This window comes from Argopecten irradians, chromosome 6 (genome assembly GCF_041381155.1).
Source record: "Argopecten irradians isolate NY chromosome 6, Ai_NY, whole genome shotgun sequence".
NCBI classification, from domain to species: Eukaryota; Metazoa; Mollusca; class Bivalvia; order Pectinida; family Pectinidae; genus Argopecten; species Argopecten irradians.
In genome coordinates, this window is record NC_091139.1 from 6209767 (window position 1) to 6230379 (window position 20613).

General features: G+C 38.1%; 1 protein-coding gene across 2 annotated transcripts; it reads right to left on the reverse strand.

Annotated features, from left to right (window-relative positions):
- Positions 1 to 47: 47 nt before the first annotated feature.
- On the reverse strand, positions 48 to 19755 carry LOC138324803 (kynurenine/alpha-aminoadipate aminotransferase, mitochondrial-like). 2 transcript variants are annotated; one of them, XM_069269959.1, is made up of 12 exons: positions 19625 to 19755; positions 18940 to 19041; positions 18481 to 18580; positions 17859 to 17927; positions 17104 to 17221; positions 12802 to 12876; positions 10987 to 11262; positions 7795 to 7877; positions 7402 to 7498; positions 5472 to 5598; positions 4662 to 4870; positions 48 to 2920 (listed from the first exon to the last, which is right to left on the reverse strand). In XM_069269959.1, the coding sequence occupies exons 2-12, from the start codon at positions 19004 to 19006 to the stop codon at positions 2870 to 2872; spliced, it is 1272 nt and encodes a 423-aa protein (XP_069126060.1). In that variant the 5' UTR covers positions 19007 to 19041; positions 19625 to 19755; the 3' UTR covers positions 48 to 2869. The 2 variants fall into 2 exon arrangements, with proteins under 2 accessions (XP_069126060.1, XP_069126061.1); XM_069269960.1 differs by having other exon boundaries at positions 18940 to 19030; positions 19625 to 19747.
- Positions 19756 to 20613: the final 858 nt, after the last annotated feature.

The following is a 20613-nucleotide window of genomic DNA, read 5'->3' on the forward strand; positions in this document are numbered from 1 at the left end:
CATCCCAATCTACCCCCCCCCCCCCCCCCCCCCCCCCCCCCCCCGGAACCGGTGTACATGTTTACCCAGGCTCTACAACCAGCATGTTCATGTAAACTCATGGACCTATATGATTTTTAAACAGTAAAGTATATTTGTTTGTCTTAACAAACTTCCATAGAAACAATTCTAAAACCACATCTTATATAAAGATACTGCCCCCATTCTCATAAAGCCTTGCAAACACAGAAGATAACGATTCTGCCCTCTGGCCATTATCGATGGTCACCTTGAGGCACCTGTATAGCTGGATACTGTGGCTTACCTGTATGTTTGACAAGTTGTAATTATTGAACCATGACGCAATATACGATCAAGATAACTTGCGGGGTTGGGATCATAAACTTATTGTGTGTACCGGTAATTAAGAATCAAAACAAGCTGAATTGGGTACTTGTAGGTAGACTAGCCACCAATTAGTGGAGGACGTCATAAAGTTTGAAGTGGATTTAATTCTGCATGATCTTTTAAAGACGTTCAGTTTTTAATAAAGAATATGTAATTAAGCTATTTTTACGTACAATACTTTTAGAACTTAAAATAGCAAGAAAAATATTATAAAAGTGTAAATATTTTAATGAAAGACGATCTACAAGGGTATCGCTAGACAACTGATTGATAGGCACCAAATCTTTTTGTTTAAAAGCTATGTATTACCCGGTATATGATTGTATTACTGATAGCTTATTATAAAAGAAAAAGTGTCTCACATTAGGACTGGTTTTTGCTGCAATTCAAAGTTGTTTTTGACTTGTGAAAATGCTTGATGTAAATGATATATATATATATATATAATGCAATTTACCCATAAAACATTTACTTCTGAAAACGTAATATAGACAATTTAAGATAAGAAATGGAAACTACTGATATAAAATTAAATAGACATATACTTAATGAATATAAATCAATCTTTATTACTTTTGCAGTGGAAAGGTTTTATTCATGTATACTAAAAAATATTGTATTATATAGTTATATATACTGTACATTAAATTGTAGATGTTGTAATTAAAAAAAAAATAAACACTTAAAAATTATAATTATGTATTATTTCAAATTGAAGAACTTGAAGAAGATTCTTCCCCGATCCCTAACTGTAACACATCACCTTGTCTGTCTAGGTCTCAATGTACCTGGACACGATGTCCACCTGTAGTGGACACCGTGTTCACACGTAGTGCACTCCGTGTCTACCTGTAGTCTAAATCTTGTGCACTCCGTGTCTACCTGTAGTCTAAACCTCGTGCACTCCGTGTCTACCTGTAGTCTAAACCTCGTGCACTCCGTGTCTACCTGTAGTCTAAACGTAGTGCACTCCGTGTGCACAAGGGTGTAACCTTTAGTCTTCTACCAACTGTACTTCCCTTTATTTGACTCTCTATCTACAGTTGTTTTACTGTATATGACCTTACTCCAACAATGTTAGAGGTATAGCACGACGAAACACTTTTCGAACATTACATTGTGTCTAACAGTCAGCAAAATAACTTCTGATAAAAAAACAAACGCCAACCAGTCGACTCTCATGTTATGGAAGTATATATGACCCATGCTTTAAAAATTGAGGGGAACAAATGCAAAGAAATATGATAAAGCTAGGTGTTTCACACAAAGACAATAGAAATGGCTTTGTTTTTCTTTCATATAGCAGCATACAGCATATAAAGCAAATAACATATAAGAAAAAGTAAAAAATACACTTTTTTATACTGATATACTACTCACCTCACACAAACATTGACCAGTAAAGTGTTAAGTCTACCAGGGGATATGTGTAAAATTTACTGTTTTATAAATAACAGGGAAAAACAGTCATAAAACTTGCTTTTAAAAACAAACAAATTAAAGCTAAAAATATCTTGTTGGCCATTTCTTGAATATTTCATCTGTAAAAAATGTTAATAATATACATCCTGTGTTTATACTGCCAAATGATAACATGATAATCACATACTGAAACTCAAGGTTTTGATTATGCACCGTTAACTATGTATACATGTAATGTATTGTCATCAGAAAGGTTTCTCGCAATCAACCATTAAATGCAGTCATACTAGCATACTGCTCAGCTGGCATACTGGTTTTTATTTCAATTTAAAATCACTGCCTCATGATCGTTTATCAAAATCCTTCTGTAGAGTGCTCTATGGTTTTACTTTGGTTAACGTCCTATTAACAGTCAGGGTTATTATATATAATTTAAGGGTGTGCCAGGTTAAAGAGGTGGAAAAAAGCCAAAGCACCCAGAGAAAAAACCCAAGCCGATGGTTAGGAAATGTACAACATGACAATATCCCAATGAACTGGAAGGCAAATCACACAATCACTTTGGACACCGTGTTTAACAAAACAGGTGCCATGCTGTAAATGTACTGATTTAGGCACTATCATTTTAGCACAAAATCCATCTTAAATAGATTAGCATAATGATGAGTTCATTAATTCAGATTTCAGATTTTATAGTTGATCAAAATGTATTAAGTAAACTGTAAGTGAGGCTCCAATGAATTTCTCAGAAAATATTTAAACTACCATTGCACTTATTATAGGTTCTTTCCATGAGCAACTTTAAAATGGTCAACCATTGGGTATTGGAGAGTCTCTAAAACCCAATGGTGGGCATACAGATGACCGGACAGATGACTGTATATAAATACATAACATATTATTGGGCTCTCACATCAGAAAAATACAATTTAGAGCCCTAATTAATACCAAACTACAGGTAAATTCTGAGGTATTGCATTTTATACCTTACATGTGTGACTTTCATCACACAAATAAAGATCACCGTTATTATAAATCACAGGTTTATCAATTAATATCATCAGTTCTTTGAGGCCTCTTCCCTGAGTAGTTCTGCTAATCTTGAAAATGCCTGCAAAAAGATGAGTGAATTCTAAGAATAAAGAAACATAGCTGAAGTTATGTGGATATTAAACATATAATATGTATAAAGAAGGAAAGAACTAAAGTGTTTACTCTTTTTTCTACAAGTAGTTGTTGTTATGCAGGATGAATATTTACCGTTTTTGAACCAATATGCACCCATGTCCCTATAAGTGCCCCTCCACCTTTTTGAGGCCCAATTTCCATTCTTATACACAAGACCAAAACTATAACAAGAGGCCCAGAGGGCCTGTATCGCTCACCTGGTTTGTAATGCCAAGTAATGTTCTAAATACAGGTTCATTGTTTCTTTTCTGAAGGAATTCGAATATTTACCTCTAATTCCCCTACTGGGCCCTACCCATCCTGCCCCCGGGGGGGTCAGAGCCAACATTTATACAAGTTCTGTTCCCCTTCCCCCAAGGATGTTTGTGGCCAAATTTGGTTACAATCCATGCAGAACTCTAGGACAAGTAGCGATTTATAGGATTTACCTATATTTCCCCTATTGGGCCCCGCCCCTCCTGCCCCCGGGGGGTCAGAGCCAAACTTTATACAAGTTCTGTTCCCCTTCCCCCATGGATGTTTGTGGCGAAATTTGGTTAAAATCCATGCAGAACTCTAGGACAAGTAGCGATTTTTACGATTTACCTCTATTTCCCCTATTGGGCCCCGCTCCTCCTGCCCCCGAGGGGTCAGAGCCAAACTTTATACAAGTTCTGTTCCCCTTCCCCCAAGGATGTTTGTGGCCAAATTTGGTTACAATCCATGTAGAACTCTAGGACAAGTAGCGATTTATAGGATTTACCTCTATTTCCCCTATTGGGCCCCGCTCCTCCTGCCCCCGAGGGGTCAGAGCCAAACTTTACAAGTTCTGTTCCCCTTCCCCCAAGGATGTTTGTGGCCAAATTTGGTTACAATCCATGCAGAACTCTAGGACAAGTAGCGATTTATAGGATTTACCTCCATTTCCCCTATTGGGCCCCGCCCCTCCTGCCCCCGGGGGGGTCAGAGCCAAACTTTATACAAGTTCTGTTCCCCTTCCCCCAAGGATGTTTGTGGCCAAACTTAGTTACAATCCATGCAGAACTCTATGACCAGTAGCGATTTAAAGGAAATGTTGACGGACAGACGACGGACAACGGATGTCGGACGGACGCCGCGCCATGATCGACATAAGCTCACCGGCCCTTCGGGCCAGGTGAGCTAAAAACTGTATGGGTTTGCAATAATTTCGTCTAATAAAGCACCTTTTCATACTGAGCGCTTATTGGGTCAAATACGGTACTTGTTAGTCTGTTTATGTTTTAGAAAACTATTGACCTATGGTTAGAACCTAATAACTGGGATTCAACTTTTGTTTAAAGTTTGTAGTGATATGTCAGAAAATCTTAACAGCTTGGCCATTGCTGCCAAAAACATTAACTTCTAAAAAACAGAACAAATTACTTGTATCAAAAGATCATAATACAAATACATAAATAATATCATTGGCTTTGACAGGAATTTATATTCAAAGAAGAAAAGTTTACCGGTCCCATCTGGGATTCAACTTTTGTTTAAAGTTTGTAGTGATATGTCAGAAAATCTTAACAGCTTGGCCATTGCTGCCACAAACATTAACTTCTAAAAAACAGAACAAATTACTTGTATCAAAAGATCATAATACAAATACATAAATAATATCATTGGCTTTGACAGGAATTTATACTCAAAGAAAAAAAGTTTACCGTGTTCATTTCTTCCTCTGAAGCAGTAGAATATGATGCTCTGACATATTGACAGGGGGCGCTGCTATAAAATGTGAATACATTTCCCGGCACGAAAAGAACATCTCGTAAATAAGCCTTTTTCGTGATTAGTTCCTGTGCATCTTTTATGTTAAGGAGCTTTAACCAGAGAAACATACCACCACAGGGTTCTGACCACTCAGCAAGTCCTGAAAAAATTATAGACAATATCAGCAAAATAGAGATATATATCAAACATCACGGTTCTGACCACTCAGCAAGTCCTGGAAAATATAAACAATATCAGCAAAATAGAGATATATATCAAAAATCACCGTTCTGACCACTCAGCAAGTCCTGAAAAAATTATAGACAATATCAGCAAAATAGAGATATATCAAACATCACAGGGGTCTGACCACTCAGCAAGTCCTGGAAAATATAGACAATATCAGCAATATATAGATATATCAAACATCACAGGGTTCTGACCATTTGCCAACTCCTGGAAAATATAGACCACTTAAAGAATTTCTGAAAAATAACTCTTTCATCAGCAAAACAAGATACAAATATCAGCAAGGTTATCATGGAAAATAATGATAATATCAGTAAAACATGTTCAGTTTTCAACAACATATAAAAGGTTTTGATGACTCAGAAAGAAAGTTGGTTTATATTACTGTTATGTGAATATTGTAGAATTTGACTCAGTAAGACTTTCTAGGGATACTTAAATATGATCAAGATAAAGGTACATTACGTTATGAATTGTGCAGATGGACATCTCCTTTGAAATAGATTTTTTACCTGTAAGGTGTTTTTCAGCTGCTTTCAGACACTGCTGACATCTGTTTTCATAAAATTTTGCTGTCTTGTCTGTATGATGTAGGAAACCTTCTAGTCCCCACTCCTGCAGGATCATAGCTAGTGTCATCTGAAATGTCGGAAATATCATTAACAGTTAGTACACAGCAACTTTGTGAAGGCAAGAATTTTTTTGGTTTTATTAGTTAAACATCCTATTAACAGCCAGAGTCATGCGCATATGTAAGGTCATGCAAAGTTTGTTGTCTCCTCCCATGATCCTCATCCGGCACAGCACGCGGATCACATTCCCATCCACAAGTCCTGTAACCTACAAGAAATCATGTTTGTGGGTTCATAACCTTACATAATATCCCATTGAAACACAAGGGTTTGGGCTTTTTTAGTTTAACATCCTATTAACAGCCATGGCCAAGTCAAGACGTGCCAGATTTATTGGTGGAGGGAAGCCAGAATACAAGGAGAAAAACCACCAACCAGCAGTCAGTACCTGGCAACTGCCCCACTTGGGATTCGAGCCTGCATCCCAAAGGTGGAGGGCTTGTGGTAATATGTCGGGACATCTTAACAACTCGGCCACCGTGGCGGCAAGAACTTACAATATATGAACTATTATCTGGCTATGATTGATGCTATTAACCGGTAAATAGAACTTTTGCTTTTTTTTCTCAAGATGTTTTTGGTTTTTATTAACATACAATTATTAGTTTGATAATCATGCATGCAGCTACTGAACTCAAATCAAACAAGGACATAGTCATTCAGATCCCCCGCCAATGGAGATATCAAAGCTGAAGTAAGTTTGATTGTGGAGACTTATGTGTATGAAAAAAACCCAGGAAAAAGGAAATTGAGCTAAAGAAAGATGGAGTATAATTCAAGAAGAGCGGGGCTGCAATTGTTGAATCAGGTATACAGCCTTGACATTTATAATAGACTATATACACAAAGATGGGTGGAGTTTTGCAAAGTAACATTTACCATTTACCATGATATTTTTCAGCAATGTTTCCATGGTTACAGAAAAAAAGCACAAAAAGTGAAAACCTAAAAATAGCAAAAGGCACTACTAGACCATAAGAACAATGTGTCTATGAAGTTTCATGGAAATATCTCTGCTGGTTTTAGAGTTGTGCTCCGGAAACGATTCTTACATAAAAATCTGCCATTTTCAGCAATGTTTCCATGGTTACAGAAAAAAGTACAAAAAGTGAAAACCTTAAAATAGCAAAAGGCACTACTAGACCATAAGACTAATGTGCCTATGGAGTTCCGTGCATATATCTCAACCGGTTTTCCAGTTATGCTGCGGAAATGAACCTGGTACAAATATATGATATTTTCAGCAATGTTTCCATGGTTACGGAAAAAGTACAAAAAATGAAAACCTATAAAAAGCAAAAGGCACTACTAGACCATAAGAACAATGTGTCTATGAAGTTTCATGGAAATATCTCTGCCGGTTTTAGAGTTGTGCTCCGGAAACGATTCTTACACAAAAATCTGCCATTTTCAGCAATGTTTCCATGGTTACAGAAAAAAGTACAAAAAGTGAAAACCTTAAAATAGCAAAAGGCACTACTAGACCATAAGACCAATGTGTGTATGAAGTTTCGTGGAAATATCTCTACTGGTTTTAGAGTTATGCTCCGGAAACCATTCCTATGGACGGACGGACGGACGGATGAATTTAAATGTTTCATGAATAATGTAAAATTATCCAATAGCGCTTGACCATGAATGATCATATTCGCAAATGAGTTAAAATTAAAGAAGATGCAAAATATTGTATACATGCAAAAATAAAGTGGTTTACAGTACCATATACATTATATCTCCATTTGACACGTATAGAAGTCACTATGAAGGTCAATAAAATGACCGAGTAATTCAGTTTTTTTTTTTTTTTTACCTGAGAGAGACCACTAGCCTGCATGGAAGAACACATCAGATGGTATGTGAGCCGGTCCACTACTGGTTTAGGTCCGGTGACGAAACCGATCCGCATACTGAAACAGAATATATAGGTATATCGCTAAGGAATATCTTCTCCTCTCTCACATCTGAAACTCTTCAAAGTCATGTATACAACAAGCTAATGTTAAAATCTCTCTATGTTGTTTAAGAATTACCTCCCTTTATTCAGAATTGTGAAACAAAAAGAAACTGTAAAATTAGAGATCATTTGCTACAAAAATCTTGCTATTTGATATTTGATGTAGAATTAAATATCTATCTGACAGTTTCCCAGAGTATTGGCGTCACCAGTAAGGGGCCATAACTGATGTCAGCAGACTTCACTTACCCTGAAGACAGCAGTTTGGACAAAGAATCAAATCTTAACACTCTTCCATCTACATCCATGGAGAGGAAACTTGGAACAAATGGCTGAAAAAAATGGTAATAAGTTCCACAAAATTGCAGAAAATTTGTAAATAATCCATCAGACATCAGATATAAACAAAATGCTAACTATTAAAAGTACATGATGTACACGATCTAACTTGACGAATACAATGCAGCCAAATTTAGCTTACCATATTTGACCCAATAAGTGCCCAAGGTGTTTAAAAATGAAAAAAACTAAATAAAAGGGAGCTTAATACGGCACTTAGACTCAACTTTCACATAGTCATATACAATGTAAGTCATTAATCAATTTGCAAAAAGATATCAAATACAACAAGAGGCCCATGGGCCTTAACGGTCATCTGACTATTAGTACAATACAACATAATCGTTTAAAGATTTTAGCCTATTTGACCACTGTGACCTTGATTGAAGGTCAAGGTAATTCATTTGAACAAACTTTGTAGTCCTTCATCCCAGCATGCTACATGCCCAATATCAGTACCCTGGGCCTTCTGGTTCTTAAGAAGAATTCATTTAAAGATTTTAGCCTATTTGACCCCTGTGACCTTGAATGAAGATCAAGGTCATTCATTTGGACAAACTTGGCAGCCCTTCATCCCAGCATGCCACAGGCCTAATATCAGGTCTCTAGGCCTCATAGTTATTCACAAGAATTTGTTTAAATGATTTTAGCCTATTTGACCCCTGTGACCTTGAATGAAGGTCAAGGTCATTTATTTGAACTAACTTGGTAGCCCTTCATCCCAGCATCCTACAGGCCAAATATCAGTACCCTGGGCCTTCTGGTTCTTGAGAAGAAGTCGTTTAAAGATTTTAGCCTTTTTGACCCCCGTGACCTTGAATGAAGGTTAAGGTCATTCATTTGAACAAACTTGGTAGCCCTTCATCCAAGCATGTCACAGTCCCAATATCAGTACCCTGGGCCTTCTGGTTCTTGAGAAGAAGTCGTTTAAAGATTTTAGCCTATTTGACCCTCGTGACCTTGAATGAAGGTCAAGGTCATTTATTTGAACAAACTTGGTAGCCCTTCATCCCAGCATCCTACAGGGCAAATATCAGTACCCTGGGCCTTCTGGTTCTTGAGAAGAAGTCGTTTAAAGATTTTAGCCTTTTTGACCCTCGTGACCTTGAATGAAGGTCAAGGTCATTTATTTGAACAAACTTGTTAGCCCTTCATCCCAGCATGCCACAGGCCTAATATCAGGTCTCTAGGCCTCTTAGTTATTCATAAGCAGTTGTTTAAAGGATTTTAGCCTATTTGACCCCTGTGACCTTGAATGAAGGTCAAGGTCATTCATTCGAACAAATTTGGTAGCCCTTCATCCAAGCATGTCACAGTCCCAATATCAGTACCCTGGGCCTTCTGGTTCTTGAGAAGAAGTCGTTTAAAGATATTTAGCCTATTTGACCCTCGTGACCTTGAATGAAGGTCAAGGTCATTTATTTGAACAAACTTGGTAGCCCTTCATCCCAGCATCCTACAGGGCAAATATCAGTACCCTGGGCCTTCTGGTTCTTGAGAAGAAGTTGTTTAAAGATTTTAGCCTTTTTGACCCTCGTGACCTTGAATGAAGGTCAAGGTCATTTATTTGAACAAACTTGGTAGCCCTTCATCCCAGCATCCTACAGGGCAAATATCAGTACCCTGGGCATTCTGGTTCTTGAGAAGAAGTTGTTTAAAGATTTTAGCCTTTTTGACCCTCGTGACTTTGAATGAAGGTCAAGGTCATTTATTTGAACAAACTTGGTAGCCCTTCATCCCAGCATGCCACAGGCCTAATATCAGGTCTCTAGGCCTCTTAGTTATTCACAAGAAGTTGTTTAAAGGATTTTAGCCTATTTGACCAGTGTGACCTTGAATGAAGGTCAAGGTCATTTATTTGAACAAACTTGGTAGCCCTTCATCCCAGCATCCTACAGGCCAAATATCAGTACCCTGGGCCTTCTGGTTCTTGAGAAGAAATTGTTTAAAGATTTTAGCCTTTTTGACCCCTGTGACCTTGATTGAAGGTCAAGGTCATTCATTTGAACAAACTTGGTAGCCCTTCATCCAAGCATGTCACAGGCCCAATATCAGTACCCTGGTCCTTCTGGTTCTTGAGAAGAAGTTGTTTAAAGATTTTAGCCTATTTGACCCTCGAGACCTTGAATGAAGGTCAAGGTCATTTATTTGAACAAACTTAGTAGCCCTTCATCCCAGCATGCCACAGGCCTAATATCAGGTCTCTAGGCCTCTTAGTTATTCACAAGAAGTTATTTAAAGGATTTTAGCCTATTTGACCAGTGTGACCTTGAATGAAGGTCAAGGTCATTTATTTGAACAAACTTGGTAGCCCTTCATCCCAGCATCCTACAGGGCAAATATCAGTACCCTGGGCCTTCTGGTTCTTGAGAAGAAGTTGTTTAAAGATTTTAGCCTATTTGACCCTCGTGACCTTGAATGAAGGTCAAGGTCATTTATTTGAACAAACTTGGTAGCCCTCCATCCCAGCAACCTACACGCCAAATATGAGTACCCTGGGCCTTCTGGTTCTTGAGAAGAAGTCGTTTGAATAAAAAGTTTACGCACGGCGCACGGCGGACGGCGGACGGCGGACGGCGGACGGCGCACGGCGCACGACGACGGACGGTGCATGATGACAATAGGTCATCCTGACCCTTCGGGTCAGATGACCTAAAAACCTAGAGTTTTCATAGTTTTAGTGTGTATTTAATTTTAGTGAAGAGAAATTGAGAAAAGTGGATGAGACCACCAATATGGACCAGAATGCAAACCATGATGTCTATATACCTGACAATAGACTAGAAGCTATTTGATGATCTTAATTCTCACCAACAGAACCTTACATACCCTGGCAAACTGTATGTAAAAGTATGAGTCATCTTCTAATTTGGTTAGAACTTACCCTGGCAAACTGTATGTAAAAGCAGGGATCATTTTCCAGTATGGTTAGAACTTACCCTGGCAAACTATGTAAAAGTATGGATCATCTTCCAGTATGGTTAGAACTTACCCTGGCAAACTGTATGTAAAAGTATAGATCATCTTCCAGTATGGTTAGAACTTACCCTGGCAAACTGTATGTAAAAGTATGGATCATCTTGTAGTATGGTTAGAACTTACCCTCGCAAACTGTATATAAAAGTATGGATCATCTTCAAGTATGATCAGATCATACTGCTGAGCTATTGAGTAGATTTCCTTTTTCCTTTCCAAGGTGAGACCAGATCCCGTGGGATTCCCTCCATTAGGGATACAATACAGAACCTTAGGGATGTCACTTTCAGGGTCCTTGACATCGGCCGCACTCCAGCGGGACAGAGTCTGGCGGAGTTTGGCTGGGTCAATACCGTCACCATCCGACTGGACAGGAATGAGGTTACACCCCAGGGGCTGAACCTAAATAGGGTATCAAAAGTTATTTTCCAGTCATTATTTTTTTTGTTCATGAAATCTCATTTTAAATTTTTCTTTATTTAGACCCAGTTGAAAATTCAGTAACAATACTTATGCTTCTAGCTAGGTTACCATTAGTTTGTACTAGTAATTAGTTGAAAAACATTCCTTATCATCAACAAGAGGTCAAGAGGGCCTGTATCACTCACCTCCTTTGTAATGCCAAGTATTAAATGTTCTGAATACCGGATAATTGTTTCTTTTCTGGAGAAATTTAAAGATTTACCTCTAAATTCCCTGTTGGGCCCTACTCTTTCTGCTGCAGCAGGTCAGAGCAAAAATTTAAACAAACTCCCCAAGGATGTTTCTGGCCAATGTTGGATAGAATCCATGCAGAACTCTATGACTAGTAGCAATATAAAGGATTTACCTCTATTTCCCCTATTGGGCCTCGCCCCTCCTGCCCCCACGGGGTCAGAGCCAAAATTTATACAAACTCTGTTCCCATTCTCCAAAGGATGTTTCTGACCAAATTTGGTTAGAATCCATGCAGAACTCTATGACAAGTATCGTTTTAAAGGAAATGTTGACGGACGGACGGACGCCGGATGGACCCAGCGCCACGACAGAAGCTCACTGGCCCTTTGAGCCAGGCGAGCTAAAAAGCCAATTTCACCTATTCATCACTCATTCAATTTGTCAAATAATCAATTTATGTTCTAGAAGAAAGTTTAAGTTCATCAAAGTGATAAAGTTATTCAACTAAGATTAAATTCATTTAATTTAAATTTCATTGTTTCCTGTAATTCTTTGAACCATTGTTCTTATGTAGTTAATATGTACATCAATGGATTTCTGAATATTTCGCTGGTGGATGGATTTCAAAAAGGAGTAGATATGATAGGACCAGTATTTGGCCTTAATTTTTCAGGCCGAAATATATTAACTCTGATCCACATCAATTTCACATCAATAAATACTATCATACTTGCCATTCATCAAAACATAACTTTTTATAACCATGTACACGATGTGCTCCACCTATGACGTCATTGATGATTTTCCTCTTCTCGCCAAATTTTGCTATAAATTCATCATTTTTAGGTTAGAAAAGGCTTGAAATGGATTTGGCCGCCACCTTGGAGCAACTTTATATTTTGCATGGATATGCATAAATACACGATACACAACGTGTGAAAATCTCTTTCTGCTCCACGAAGGTGGCCACATTCATTTTTAGAGAAAACCACTCAAAAGGTATGATTTTTCAAGGATTTTTGTGAAAAATGGCGGGAAACTGCATGTTGATGACGTCATAGTGAACATAATTGGCACATGCGGGATATTTTCGGGATGTAATGTGTTAGCAAATGTATTCAACTGTTATATGGCAAAATATGTTGTTCTTACAGGAGATTTAATTTTGCGGCCATATTCGAGTCTAAACGTACCTTCTCCTTTAAGTTAAAATGAAAATATAGCAAAAATAAACCATCCGCGAAAGTTAAACGTTATACCCACACCATGTAAAGTAGGACTTACAGCAGCAAGAGAGCCAGGGTAAACAGGATGCTCTAACAAAACGTTGTCACCGGAAGAGATGAAAGCTTCAAATGCCTAAAAAAATAAAATCATTTGATTCAGTCAATGATAAGAGATGCAAATGCTTCGAATGCCTGGAAAAATATAATCCTACTATTCAATTAATGAAAAAAGAAGCATACACTTCAAATGCCTGTACTGTATTTTCCGGACAATAAACCGCACCTGTGTATAAGCCGCAGAGGCCTTTTTTACGATTTTTTCAGGTTTTGTACACGTATAATCCTACTATTCAATTAATGAAAAGAGAAGCATACGCTTCAAATGCCTGTACCGTATTTTCCGGACAATAAACCGCACCTGTGTATAAGCCGCAGAGGCCTTTTTTACGATTTTTTCAGGTTTTGTACACGTATAATCCTACTATTCAATTAATGAAAAGAGAAGCATACACTTCAAATGCCTGTACTGTATTTTCCGGACAATAAACCGCACCTGTGTATAAGCCGCAGAGGCCTTTTTTACGATTTTTTCAGGTTTTGTACATGTATAAGACGCACCGTTAGATAAGCCGCACCCAAAAGTTAGGCCCATGCACCCACGTAACCATCTGTGTATACGATCAGAAAACATGTTTCTGATACGATCGATCTCTAATGAAGTATACGGTAATGCTTATCGATCGTTTAGAATCACGAAAACTGTCTGTAAACTTGTACTGTAAATATATAACAAATAAAACTCACTATGATGTAAAATATCTTTAGCAAAATGGACTTGGTCATGTTTCTGTTCATTGTTTATTCTGCCATTACGTAAGCCTACTTGTGTGTAAACAAACATGGCGGCCGTACAAATTCACACTTTCTCTCTCTCTCTCTCTCTCTCTCTCTCTCTCTCTCTCTCTCTCTCTCTCTCTCTCTCTCTCTCTCTCTCTCTCATATTTCAGTATGTCGGTTAAAATACTTTCTTCAGTATTTTATTTTATCTCTAGTTTGATATATTTCGCGTATTTATTATATTGATGTGTAAAGGATTACTGTATTATCAAGGCTTGTATCATTAGCCTAAAACTGACGTCGTTTAGAGTGTTCTCGGTCAATTTGCCATCCCATGATGCAATTCACCGAAGCCTTATTTTTGTGAACTTCCGTATATCACAAGATTTGGTAACAATAATAACCATCAAACTTAATACAAAATTTACATGTATTTCTGAAACAGTTGCATTAGCTGGCCGAATAAAATGATGAGTTGTGTATTTGCTAACACATAAAGGATTGCTACCAAGAATGACCTCTTATATCAAAATATGAATTTTAATCAGTAATAATTTGATATGCACCTCTAATAGCCAGACATTGCAAAATTTGCCGGTCCGACGGACATAACCGGCAAAATTTGACTCGGACCACCTATTTTAAAATCCGGTCCGTACCGACCATCCGGCAATTATTGAGTACCGGACGTCGGTAAAAAAGGCATCTCTGAAGTATTACGCAGGTACCGAACCTGGTAAAATGTAAACTGCATAAGATAATAATGAAAACAGCTGCCTGGATACTAATACATAAACAGCTGCCTGGATACTAATACATGTAGTAGGAAGTTATCTTTACTTAAAACAAGAGGCCCAGAGGGCCTGTATCGCTCACCTGGTTTTTTGTTAGTAATTATCACAAGACTCAGACAATTAGAAAAATAAGCAAAATTGACTCCCAAAGTTTAATTTTGAATCACAACCATACAATGATGCTATTGATACCATACAAATATGCTATCCAATACATAGGTTCAGAGACAAAGTAATTTATATGAAAATAGTAGCCTAATTGACCTTTTGACCTCGCATCTATTGCCGTCTAAGGCCCCGGGGGTCAGCCCTATCATTTGTACAATTTCAAATCCCAAACCTATAAGGATGCTACCATTGCATTATAAGTGCTCTTCCATTCTTAGTTGCAGAGAAGAAGTCGTTTATATGGAAATAGCTAAATTGGCCCCTTTTGACCCCACCCTTCAGGCCCCCGGGGGGTCAGCCCCATCATTTGCAAAATTTTGAATCCAAACCCTATAAGGATGTAACCATTGCATTATGAGCGTAATCCCATGTTAAGTTGCAGAGAAAAAGTCATTTATATGGAAATTGACCACTTTTGACCCCACCCCTCAGGCCCCCGGGGGGTCAGCCCTATCATTTGCACAATTTTGAATTCCCACACTATAAGGATACTACCATTGTATTATGGGTGCTATCCCATGCTTGGTTTCAGAGAAGAAGTCGTTTATATGGAAATAGCCAAATTGGCCACTTTCGACCCCGCCCCTCAGGCCCCCTGGGGGTCAGCCCCATCATTTGCACAATTTTGAATCCCCACCCTATAAAGATGCTACCATTGCATTATGGGTGCTATACCATGCTTAGTTTCAGAGAAGAAGTCGTTTATATGGAAATAGCCAAATTGGCCCCTTTTGACCCCGCCCCTCAGGCCCCCTGGGGGTCGCCCCATCATTTGTACAATTTTGAATCCCCATCCTATAAGGATGCTACCATTGCATTATGGGTGCTATCCCATGCTTGGTTTCAGAGATGAAGTCGTTTATATGGAAATAGCCAAATTGAACCCTTTTGACCCCGCCCCTCAGGCCCCCCGGGGGTCAGCCCCATCATTTGTACAATTTTGAATCCCCATCCTATAAGGATGCTACCATTGCATTATTGGTGCTATCCCATGCTTGGTTTCAGAGAAGAAGTCGTTTATATGGAAATAGCCAAATTGAACCCTTTTGACCCCGCCCCTCATGGCCCCCCGGGGGTCAGCCACATCATTTGTACAATTTTGAATCCCCAAGCTATAAAGATACTACCATTGCATTATGAGTGCTATCTCATGCTTAGTTTCAGAGAAGAAGTCGTTTATATGGAAATAGCCAAATTGACCCCATTTGACCCCGCCCCTCAGGCCCCCGGGGGTCAGCCCCATCATTTGTACAATTTTGAATCCCCACCCTATAAGGATGCTACCATTGCATTATGGGTGCTATCCCATGCTTGGTTTTCAGAGAAGAAGTCGTTTATATGGAAATAGCCAAATTGACCCCTTTTGACCCCGCCCCTCAGGCCCCCGGGGGGTCAGCCACATCATTTGTACCATTTTTAATCCCTACCCTATAACGATACTACCATTGCATTATGAGTGCTATCTCATGCTTAGTTTCAGAGAAGAAGTCGTTTATATGGAAATAGCCAAATTGACCCCATTTGACCCCGCCCCTCAGGCCCCCGGGGGGTCAGCCCCATCATTTGTACAATTTTGAATCCCCACCCTATAAGGATGCTACCATTGCATTATGGGTGCTATCCCATGCTTGGTTTCAGAGAAGAAGTCGTTTATATGGAAATAGCCAAATGGACCCCATTTGACCCCGCCCCTCAGGCCCCCGGGGGGTCAGCCCCATCATTTGTACAATTTTGAATCCCCACCCTATAAGGATGCTACCATTGCATTATGGGTGCTATCCCATGCTTGGTTTCAGAGAAGAAGTCGTTTATATGGAAATAGCCAAATTGACCCCTTTTGGCCCCACTCCTCAGGCCCCTGGGGGGTCAGCCCCATCATTTGTACAATTTTCAGTTAGTAGCCCATAAGGATGCTACCAGCCAAATTTTGTTGAAATCCGACCAGCGGTTATGGAGAAGAAGTCGATTGTTGACGGACGGACGGACGGACGGACGGACGGACGACGGACGACGGACGACGGACGACGGACGACGGACGCCGGACGCCACGGTATGGCATAAGCTCACCTTGGTCCTTCGGACCAGGTGAGCTAAAAATCACACTAATGTTTGGTCCAGCAAAATCTTGTTCGGTCCGGGTTACTCACAGTCCTTGTCGGTCCGAATGTCCAACCATTTTTTTCAACTTTCGCGATGCCTGCTAATAGCTTGTTAAACTTATTAGTACACATATCTCTGAATAACACAATCAGAGGCTTTATTTATTTTTGTTAACCTCCTTCTCTGGGTTATTGAAAAGAAGTCATTACTTAAAATTAAGCATATTACCCATAAACCCTTGAACCCAGTTTCATGAACATTCTTTAACTTTAAGGAATTCCTAAACTTAAAATTATCCATAGGAATGCATTACAGATTTTAAGGAAGGCGCCTTAACCTAAGATTCCTTAACTTCTGTAAAGCTTTCCTATGGAGATTTTTCAGTTAAGGAATTCCTTAAAGTTAAAGAATGTTCATGAGACTGGGGCCTGGTCTTTTATATTTCATTAAAATCACCGTACCTTACAGAGCCCATCCTGGCTTCCGTTAGTAACAACACATGTCATTGGATTTCCACTGTCCGGCGGACTATGGACACTGGTCTGCAGCTCACTGACCCACTGGTGTAGCAATGGTAATCTGGATGGAGTAAGAAAACACATTGATCAAACCAAATTTACTGAGACAGATCATTTCTTTATAATTAAAATTGTATCAGCATGAGGAGACAATCACCAGGGGAGATAATTCTGGGAACATTACATATACAAACCAATGTACATCCTTTTGTCTTCTAAAGAGTAACTGTGTTAAATTATACGGTAAATTTTGGCTAAACTTTGTTTTATTTTTTTATTTAATTAACCATAGTAGAAAACTGCATGGATGTATGAATACTAACGTTAGTTTAACAATAAGGATCCAAGAACATCACCTTGGTGTCTATTTTGGAAATATCGACCTCTGATATTTGGGTCAATGTCAAATGACCAAATTACCTTGCACTACAAAATGGTATACATTTGTATATTGGTATAGTAAGGTACCGGAGGGGTATATTCTTGTTTGTACCTTAATAAAAGTCATCAACTTGACAGGAACTGATGAAATATTCAAGTTTATTTGGCCTTTGGTCAAAGACCAAACAGAATTCAACAGTTCAGTAGTATGACAAAAACTATAAGAATTATCAGCAGAAAAATGGTCAATACGTGGTGTTAAATAGTTCCCTTCATTTCAAATGGAAACATACATACACATTATAGGTCATACTTACCCTGAAGTTGCAGAATATTGAAGAGATTTATTCATGGCCGCCTGGTCCAAATGTAATTTTGAGCCATTCCTACAACAAAATATAAAACTAATGATTTTACTGTTCAAAAATGCATTAATGAGCTTGCTGAAACAGGTGTAAGATTGAGATTATATTAGGACTGCAGGAATTACTAGCTCCCCAGTCTGCAACTTAAAGCACTAGTCTGATGCCCATGACTAGTAATTTTACAGCCGGACTAGTGCCCATTGTAATGAACTAGACCAATTGGACTAAGTGGCTCCCCATTCAATTAATATTGTTAAATGCTACATTTACAAGAGCAGTAGTCAGTTGCATATTCAACATATTTTTAGTGTATTCTTTATGCGATTATTTCAGTCCGGATGCATCATTTTGTGAGACTTTGTGTTCAGGAAATCATCCACACTGCAATTTGGGTTAAATACTGTAAACTGATCATGACTGAATTTGAAGTGCTGAAGCAAAACAGCTGTATATTTAACTTGGTCTAGTGATTAAATAGCTGGACAAGTAAAATTTTGGGGTTTACTAGTCCAAATTACTAATGACTAGCAGCGAAAAAATTAGCATCACAGACTGACTCCCTTAATGTACTTACTTGAGAGTAATAGTGGCCTCTGTGAAAGGAAATGTCTCCACATTGGGCATCCCTCCCGCCATACTGATCAGTGACTTTGGACCATTCTGGATTATCTCAGCTGCAAACAACAAATTATATGACTCTTTCAACAATTATCAGAACCATAACATTTTTTGCATATCGTAATATCTTTCCATATAAAAAATAAATCAAATTACATTCATATTTTATCCAAATCCTAAATTATCAAAGTGAAAAAGTGTCAATTTGTTTACCAGTACAATGTATATGATAAAATGAAAATTAATGTTAATAAATAATAGAGTTTAAAGTGGAACTCTAATCTCTATGATTACTTTACATGTAGAAAAAAAAGGTGAAACAAACATTCTTCTTGCAGTTTGAAAATGTGCATCAGTCTATCCAATTGACAGATCTTTCTAACTCCTCTCACTTGTTAACTGGTGTAAAACTTACTGAGGACTCGGATGGGAGAAGGCTTCCTCGCCAAACTGACTTTGTTGAAAAAGCGGGCATAATTCATCTTGATGTCTGTTTCGAGTTTATTCTAAAACAATTCTGAAATTAAAACCAAACCGATGAATAATTTGATAAGTATAACTGTAATTTTTACTATATTCATTAAATCCACATTTTTATGTTTCCATGAAATTATTGCTGATAAATGATCTAAACAGGCAGTCACGCGTGCATGAGTCCTTAAACTCCTTCACCCCTAAAATTTCATAATTCTTCCAGCCGTAGTATTAGAAGAGTTCAAATGTGTCTACAGGGGTGAATGAGTCAATTAAATACAGAACTCTCTTTATTATTACAACTGTCATCCCCTTATCATCAGTCCATATACATGTATATGTACATATATCAGCTGCATGTGTACATGCACATAACATTTCCTCCTCGGATGTTTGATAGATGTCACTCGAGACAAGAGACATTTATCAAATGTCCGAATATAGGCCTAAAGGAGTCCCGAGGAGGAATCCAAATAGGGATTAACCGCCACACACAGTACACCGCTTCTGTACAAACGCGCTAAATATGTAAGCTGCTAAAATTTCTGGAGCGGAACCCTTGTGACTTTTGCAATAGATTCCGGTGTCATGCACTTAGCATTGTATAAGTATGATGTCCCTTTTACCTGTTAGTGTGCTGAAATAAGTCTTCATCAAACAAAGCCCCTGTGTCTTAGTGTTAATCTGTTAATCTGATAATGACCCTTACAATGACAGTTGACTGGAAGCAGACATTGTTTACATCACTCTTCTGTATAAAAAGTTACAAAAGTAGTATTTAGGGAACAATCCTTAATTCCATACGAGAGTAAAACGTTTAACATTTAAATCTATCTTTATTTAGGATTTGATGTGTTGTACCATTTTGGAATATACTTTTTTTCTCTAATTTCAGCTTTTGGTCATTATATTTAGAAATAAAACTCGTGAAATGTTTTGCAAAAAATATCTACATATTAAAAATGATTTAAGGAAAGGCCCCTCTTTCCCGCGTTTTCGATTATGAAATCCATGCTGAAGATGTCAAAACGAAAGTTGAAAACAGCTGGTGAGATAACCCGTTTATACATAATTCATCGTCGTTACTAATGCATTGATAAACTGTCTGTCTTGCATTAGTCACATGGCATCGATCTCTAAATACTAAGGTTTTGACGACTTACATTGTGTGCATGTACAGATGTAGGCCATGCAAGGACTTGGTAACAGTTACATTGTAAAGTCATTAGTAATGTGTAACTGATCAGGTGATAGCTACCGATTTTTAGAGAACGATGTCATTTCCTATATAAAAATACTAAAATTCACTTGAATTGTCAGGATATTATAATATGAATTTAAGGCAAAGCCTCAAGAGCGCAGCTACAAGTAATTAACATGTAAAAGATTATAACATCATAACTTTATACTGTCTACATTTTTCTACGAGATTAACAATAAGTTATATTTCATTGACATGCACATAATATCAATAATTAGAAAGAATTCGAAATAATCCAAATAAAATAGTGCAATATACATGATGTACTTAAATCTTCATTTTATCAGATGCATAGAAAATTTGGCCAATATACCATGTCATCTTTGGCGAAGGTTTTGTGACCTCACTGTTGAC